Raw genomic sequence first — 7,363 nt, 5'->3', positions numbered from 1 at the left:
CGTCCTTTGAAGGCAGGGGGGTCCCACGAAGGAGGCGGTGCAACTTGTGAGAGTCCACAGGCGCCGTAGTCAACGTCGCGTCGGCGTTTTTGGCAAGGGTCGCCAGGGAAGGAGATAAGACGGCGTCATTAGCAAGCACGACTCGCTTATCTTGAGTGCGAAGATTGTGCAATTCGGGTAAGTCTGCAAGAAGCCAGTTGAGGGAGGCAAACAGCCCACGCCACGGTGGAGGACACTCTGCAGCGGAAAGTACGCGCATTGAGGAAAAACGGACAATTCTGACTGGTCAGTAGCACACACTGATAAAAAATGTTAGGCCTCATTACGATCTCCTCCGAGGTCCAATGACATCAATGATGTGGACACTTCCCGCTTAAGACTGCCGTACCCAGGAACCGTCTCCAACTGCACTTGGGGGTCCCACAGCGGTGCCACACACACTGTCGGCTCACAACTTCTTTCAAAGTTGCTCCTAATCTCTTGGACGCGCAGAATGATCTCCTCAGGAGTGATTCTTTCTCGGGGGTCCAGGCGCAGCATGTCTCGCAACATGCCAACGAACTGTGAGATGGCCACACGCTTGCTTTTCTGCCACCTGTTCGCCAATAAACCGCGATGGACGCAGAGACAGACACTCCAGCTCCACTCAGGCCAGCGTTTTGGCTCCTTCCAGGCGTCACAGTTCAAATCTGATACTTCGTTCGCGGCTAACGCTCCGAGTGTCATCGCTGCGCTCCAGACGTCAGACTCGAAGCATGAAAACCGAGAGTTCTCGTCGGCGGCGGAGAGCTTTTCAGGCGCCGCATATTCCGGTGTCCCTTGTGTCCTCCCAGTCACCTTCCATGCAGCGCTTCTAGCCAAGTTAAAATCGATGATACGATACACGCCATCCACATCCGTGACGATGTTCTCCGGTTTCAAGTCGTCGTGGATAACTCCTCGCGTCCTTAGCCGCTGCAGTCCGATAGACAACTGCTCCGCAAGATCCAGTAATTGGGAAAATGTCAGAGGACCTTGGTGGTTGTTGACGTCTAGGAGGTCCGTCCCGCCATCATCTTGAAGGAACGTGATTCTCATGGATTTACTCTGATCCTGCAAGAGTACTGCCGGTCCCCAACACGTCAGCAACGGACCGTCCAGATCTCCTGTCACCGCAGTCCACTCTGCGTGGGCGAAGTTCCTGGTTTCGTCGTCGTCGTCTTCAACCTGGAAGGATTTCGCGATGGGGCCAGCAGTGGTCCGAGTTACTCGAATCTTGTCGCATTCCTTCAGAGTGGTCCCCTCCAACAAGGGGCGTAACTTATCAGCAGAGTTGACACCCAGTGTCACTACCTCGGCGTTGTGAGCCGCCACCAAGTCCACCACGGACTTAGGCAACGTTACCCCTTGCGGTTGGAGGACTACCTTGTGTTCCGTTCTTAGATTGTAGAGACTGCTGGGTGAGAGGAAGTGCTCTGACGGGCTCGTTCCAAGCAAGCCCAGCAACACGAGGGCATCGGCTTCCGTGTGTCCGCATGTACTAATCCAAACACGCATATTCGAATATCTTACAATAACCTGAAGAACTTCAAACGTATCTCCAAATGGGGGTATACCATAGTCACGCGATGCATTGGTATCGTACCGCGCGATGCATTGGTGTCGTATCACGTAATGCAGACGAGTCAGTAAACTCACGAACGATGCAAGGCATTGAAACTGAATTGAATCAACTAAATCAAGTGGTATTGCAATAGAACACGTTACAATTGAGCCCTCCAAAGCTCAACATCAGCGTGCAGAACTCGAACCGACGACCAGCCTAGCGTCTGAAGCTTGTTCTTAAGGTAAGCGTCATTAGACTTCACAACTGACTCTCCTGTCTGGTATCCGTAGTGATGCGCCACCTCGAGTCCTACACGGTGCAAAACAGACCCCACTCCACGGTTTCGATGCGCCGGCAACACGGCGTAGTACGCGTTGACCGCCTTCCTTGTCATACGGGTCATCCTAAGGCAGCCGATGACGTTTTCGTTCTCAAGACAGAGAAGACTGACTTGAGACGCGTAGTCGGCATTGACGAAGGACGCCAGCAGGTCATCGGAGACTCTACCGGGGAGTAGCGTGATGCCGTCCTCTGCGAGTTGGAGCACGAATTCCCGCATGCGATCGAGGTCTGCGGCTCCGACAGGTCGTACGTCCACCTGAACATCGCCGAGCCTTAAGGAACGCACGAATTGGGAAGGATACGGCAATACCGCAAGCGCTGGGCAGGGATCATCCTTCCTGCGCATAACAATACGGGCATCCAGCGCGACAACTCTATCGGACAGCGCCAGCAGCGGGTTGATCTCGAGCTCACTCACGAGGTCGAAGCAGTCAACTACCATCTTTGAGAAGGCGACCAGGGCGGTGACGATCTCGTTCATGTCACACCCAGGAAATCGAGCGTTGCCCACTCCCTTAAGCGCCTTCGAAATCTTTGTAGCCTCCACCAGCAGGAGGGCTGTAGTGCTGTTCAGTGGGGGGATGGCAGACGAGGTGTCCTTGAAGATCTCGACCATGCAGCCTCCGAAACCGAAAACGACCATAGGTCCGAATTGATTGTCCGTAACAGCTCCAAGTAAGAGCTCTATTCCAGCAGCCAAATCGAGCATGGGCTGGACAGTGACTCCTTCGAAGTCCTCAGCACTGGCGTGCTTCGCGCAATTGGCCTTAATGGTATCAAATCCCTCCAAACATCCCTGCGCGTCCTTAACGTTCAGAAGCACGCCGCCAACGTCTGACTTGTGGGTGATTGTCTTCGAGTGCAGTTTCAGTACGCAGGGAAATCGAACCAGCTCTCCGGCCGCGGCGGCGGCCTCTGCCGTTTCGCAAACGATAGTGTCTGCGATGGGCACCCCATAGGACTTCAAGACTTCCTTGGACTCCTGCTCTGAGAGGATCTCGCGACCTTGTTCGTAGGCTTCACGAAGGATGACCTTTGCATGTGCTCCGTCATCTCCGGTAGTGAGAGGCTTGAGGGCTATGTCTACCTCGGAGTTCACAGTCTGCCAGGACCTAGTCTGAGACCAGACCTGGCAAAACGTTTTGGCGGCTGCGTCCGGCTGACTGAAGGCTGGGACCCCGTGACGGTTCAGGTACTGGAACCCCTCCAGAACTGAGAGACCACCCATCCAGGAAGCGAGAATTGGCTTGTCGTGAGTACCCTCCAGCTTCATCTTTTCCACAGCGGCGACGAGACTCTCAGCCGTAGCCATTGGTTCCGTCACCGACTGCGGTGAGAGAACAACTAGAACCCCATCGCAGCTCTTAGATTTCATAGCCACCTCGAGACTGCGTTTGTATGCCGCGGCATCCGCGTCCCCCAAAACATCCACTGGGTTAGCTCGAGACCACGCCGAAGGTAAAAAACTATCCAGCTCCTGCACGATTTCCGGCTCCAGCACAGACAACTCACCTCCAGCGCCCACCGTGGCATCCGTAGCAAGTACGCCTGGGCCACCAGCATTGGTGATAATCATGAGACGAGGGCCTTCAGGTCGAGGTTGCTTGTCCAAGAGCAGGGCGCAATTGAAAAGCTCCTCTATACGGTCTACACACAGCACCCCCGCCCGTTTCATAGCTGCTAGGAATGCGTCGTGAGAACCGGCAAGAGAACCGGTATGTGACGCCGCAGCAGCAGCGGCCTCGTCAGACTTCCCAGCCTTCAGGACGATGATGGGCTTGTGTTGGGACACCGTCTTCGCAGCGGAGAGGAAGCTACGCACATCACCAATCGTCTCCATGTACATCAGAATGGCCTTAGTATTGGCATCTTTGCCCAGGTATGTTATCATGTCACCCCAGTTGACATCCGCCATGTTTCCCAGTGACACGAAGGCTGAGAATCCCACCCGCTCGTGCATGGACCAGTCCAAGGCCGCGGTGCACATGGCTCCAGATTGGGAGATGAAGGCGAGTGACCCTGGTAGGGCGTTGGTAGCCGCAAAAGTGCCGTTGAGTCCGTGAATCGGAGCCATCACACCCAAGCAATTGGGCCCTACCACCCTGATGTTGAACTTCTTCGCAGAAGAAATCACAGCGTCCTCCAAAGCCTTGCCCTCGGCACCGACTTCCTTAAACCCAGCAGTAATGATAACCATGGTCTTTACACCCGCTCGCCCGCAAGCTTCAGTAATGCTGGGCAGAACCTTCGCAGGCGTAATAACAAACACCAGGTCCAACCTGGCAGGCACCTCCACAACAGACTTGTACGTCTGAATTCCGCAAACGCTAGTTCTCGTAGCGTTGATGGGGTATACGGTGATTTGGTAGCCCCCCTGCTCATTAGCGGAAAGTAGGTTACGCATCACAGTATATCCTACGGCTCCTGGACGTTGTGTAGCTCCAATGACGCCGACGGTTTTGGGCTGGAATAGCGCTGAGAGACGGTCGTTGACGGATAGTAGATTCTTGGTGGCGTCATATACGGTTTCGTCGTCATCCTGAGGAGCGACTCGTCTGAATTTCATGCTGACTCCATCAGCAGGCGAGACTTCAAACAACACGTTGCCGAAGCTCTCAAGGGAGACACTATCCATGTCCTTGAAATCACGTGGAATCTTCGTGACAGGCGTCTGACCGGAAGCCAAAACTGCATCCTCCTTCTTCAACGTCTCCACAAGATACCCTCGCATCATAATGTCCATGAATGCAGCCACCTTCGAGGATTCAACCAGGCTAACGCAACAACCACCCCAGCCAGCGCCTGTGAGACGCGACCCGTAGCACCCATCCAGGGATCGGGCCAGATCTGTAGCAGCGTCAAGCTCCTCACAGGAGCACTCGAACTGCGACTTCAAGGAGAAGTGGGACGCGTCCATGAGCTTACCAAGGGCGACAGCCTTATCAGAGTTCTCGATAGATATAGAAGCGCAGAGCGCTGCGGTCTCATCTACACGAGAGGCCTCCTCGAAAACGTGTATCGCCCTATTGCATACGGAGAAGGTGTCGTTTTTCTCCCACACGTCCTCGCCAACACGAGACAGTAGCTCTTCCTTCTTCCCCTGAGGGAACGAAGAATCGACGTCAGCTTGCGACCACGGCTTTGTAGACAACAGCTCCTTGCACAGCTCCACCATCTCCTGTTTTGAGAGCTTGAGCAAAAGCTGAACGTCCTTGAGCTTCAGTTGGAAGGAGGGCTCGTCGAAGTTCTCTGGCAGCGGGACCCCGAGCTTCGCGGCGCCCTGCTTCGCGAGGACGTAAGCAGCCACGGCGAGCTCAAACACGCGCTTGTTATAATGGAACGGCGCAGAGGCTGCCTTTGCCGAAACGCGGCACGTGTTCATCACCACCAAAGAGCAGCCCTGCGGCAACTCCTGCGCTTCGTAAGTCAAAGGTGCGAAGTCAATCTTAAGCGCCTTGCCTTGCTTGGAAAGGCAAATACTGGCTTGGTCCATACCGCCAGAGCAAACTCCGACATGTCTCTCGGCTTCTGTACAGATCCTAGCAATCAATTCCTTGGGAATGTTCACATCCTCCAGAGGCTTATCGAAGAGACTCCAGAGCCCCCACATCGCAGTGGTTGATGCGACGATTAGTGAGGAGGATGAGGACACTCCTGCGGCCACAGGGACATCGCCGGCGAAAACTAGATTCATTCGTGGCATAGACGCCAACAGCGTGTCGCTTACGACAGGAGTGTTGAATCCGAGAGCGTGGTCGATCGTCTTGCCGCACATATTGCTGTCGTGTGTGATACGAAACTCTACCAGTCCGAAGAGGCCGGATAGAACGTAGTTGAACCAGTGACGAGCTTCACGATCAATCGTAGCATCCTTCCACGAATTCACGATCAGAGGGGGGAACGCGTTATCAGTGTGATGCACGGTGAGCACTGGGCCCTCTGTCGCGAGGCCTCCAACACACGAGATTTTGTGGTTGATGGCGCACGGGAACACAGGGTAGTGCTGATGGTCGACATGTTCACCGATGATGTTGACTCTGCCAGGGGCCTCCACGTAGATAGCAGGTGCCACTCCGAAGACGCTCTTGAATGCATGACGCATCTGTTTGTCAGAGGAGATCATTTGACGAGCGAGGAATGAGATTCATTCTTTCCCGTTGGAATCTCGTGTGGGGTGGTTCATGGCCCACAAGAGGCGAGTGGTGCTTCACTGATAACGCCACGTCCTACGGTAACGGTCACGGTAGGCCTCAATGATTTTGGTTGGTGGCATCAGCGGGTGATGTAGGGTCGGACACATGTCAATACGCAACATCAATGTCTTTAATTTTTACTGTATCAACCTATTTGAGTGAAGTCAACACAGAGATCGAACGGTTGTCACCATTAGTAATCGTACGGCTTAGCCCGGCCACTCCGCATATACGCCTCTGTCTCCTTCGGGAGTCCGCGTGCTAACGCCACCTTGGCCTCGAACTGCGTTGTGTGGAGCCCTGGCACTCACCTTCCTCCCAAACTCAGGGTGCTTCCCAATCGCGTCTTCGGCATCGCGAGGCCGACGGAAAACGACGAAACCGAAGTTACGACTTTCGAGAATCACCATATCGGCGACCTCCCCGTATTTTGAGAAGTAAGCCCTCACCTGATCTTCATCGGGCTTCTCTTGGAACGTTCCCACCCAGAGCTTCCCTGGTTCCTCACATTCGGCCCAGATAGAACTACGAGCGCGTTCCTTGCTCGGGTAGGCTCTGCTCTGCCCCGAGTAGTGCCGCTCGTCGCGAGATTCGCGAGATTCGCGTGGTCGGTCAGGGACAGGCAAGTCCCTCGGCAGGTCACGGGGAATATCACGGGCGGGCTCTCTGGCAGGCGAGTAGTAGAACGAGTGCTGGTCATTTCGGGGATAGTATCGTGGTGGCTCTACAACCTTAACGGGAGCGGAACGCGCAGGGGATGGTGGTCTATCTCCCTTAGGAAATGCTCGTTTCACTTCCAGACGCAGTCCATCCACGATGTGTTCTCGGGCCAGTACCCGCTCCATGGCAGCCGTCCCTCTGAAGACGACGAATCCGAAACCTCTGGAAACGCCTGTGAACTTAGAGGACATTACCTCGGCGTTCTCTATTTCGCCGAAGTTACCGAAGTGCGCCTTTAGCATGCCCACATCGATCTGATGTCGCAAATTCCCGACGTAGATTTTCCTGCTGAAGACATCCTCAGATGCCGGCCTCTCGTCGTAGTAGTCTCGGGCTGGGTACTCTTCCCTATACTCCCTCGGAGGATACGCAATTCGCCCGTAATCGGGTTCGGGCTCTCTGTACTGTACCTCTCTGCCAGGCTCTCTACCATAGTACTTGTGCATAGTGTCCTCTCTACCGTAGTACAGCGACTCTCTGGCGTAGTCTTTCTCGTGCTCCCTGTAGTGATCTCTGGGGTCTC

The 7,363-nt window shown here is 54.7% G+C and overlaps 3 protein-coding genes across 5 annotated transcripts in view; all 3 read right to left on the bottom strand.

Moving 5' to 3' along the window:
* Positions 1-1,536, bottom strand: part of KVP18_002567 (uncharacterized protein) — a gene marked incomplete at both ends in the record, with an annotated part of 3,835 nt that extends 2,299 nt beyond the window's left edge. Inside the window, one exon of one of the 2 annotated variants that reach the window (XM_067953548.1) lies at positions 367-1,536. In XM_067953548.1, the coding sequence (XP_067806011.1) occupies positions 367-1,536 (1,170 nt within the window). Of the gene's footprint in view, positions 1-312 lie in introns of those variants that run through there. The other variant, XM_067953547.1, reaches the window with a different exon arrangement.
* A 206-nt stretch (positions 1,537-1,742) lies between these two features.
* On the bottom strand, positions 1,743-6,050 carry KVP18_002568 (uncharacterized protein; the record flags this gene model as incomplete). The annotated part of the gene is made up of 1 exon (XM_067953550.1): positions 1,743-6,050. One exon carries the CDS (start codon positions 6,048-6,050, stop codon positions 1,743-1,745), a length of 4,308 nt encoding a protein of 1,435 aa, XP_067806013.1.
* Positions 6,051-6,313: 263 nt separating this feature from the next.
* KVP18_002569 (uncharacterized protein) lies at positions 6,314-7,363 on the bottom strand (the record flags this gene model as incomplete). Of its 2 annotated transcripts, none has more annotated exons than XM_067953551.1 (2): positions 6,314-6,403; positions 6,432-7,363. In XM_067953551.1, coding segments are annotated over 2 exons (1,022 nt in total), but the record flags the coding sequence as incomplete, so codon positions are not given. The 2 variants fall into 2 exon arrangements, with proteins under 2 accessions (XP_067806014.1, XP_067806015.1); XM_067953552.1 differs by having other exon boundaries at positions 6,432-7,286.

The sequence above is a fragment of a genome (assembly GCF_019968955.1).
Source record: "MAG: Porospora cf. gigantea A chromosome Unknown PgA_NODE_883_length_9835_cov_341.559, whole genome shotgun sequence".
In the NCBI taxonomy this organism is placed as follows: domain Eukaryota; phylum Apicomplexa; class Conoidasida; order Eugregarinorida; family Porosporidae; genus Porospora; species Porospora cf. gigantea A.
Note: the sequence above shows the minus strand (reverse complement) of the source record. Positions and strands in the feature narration are given on the sequence as shown.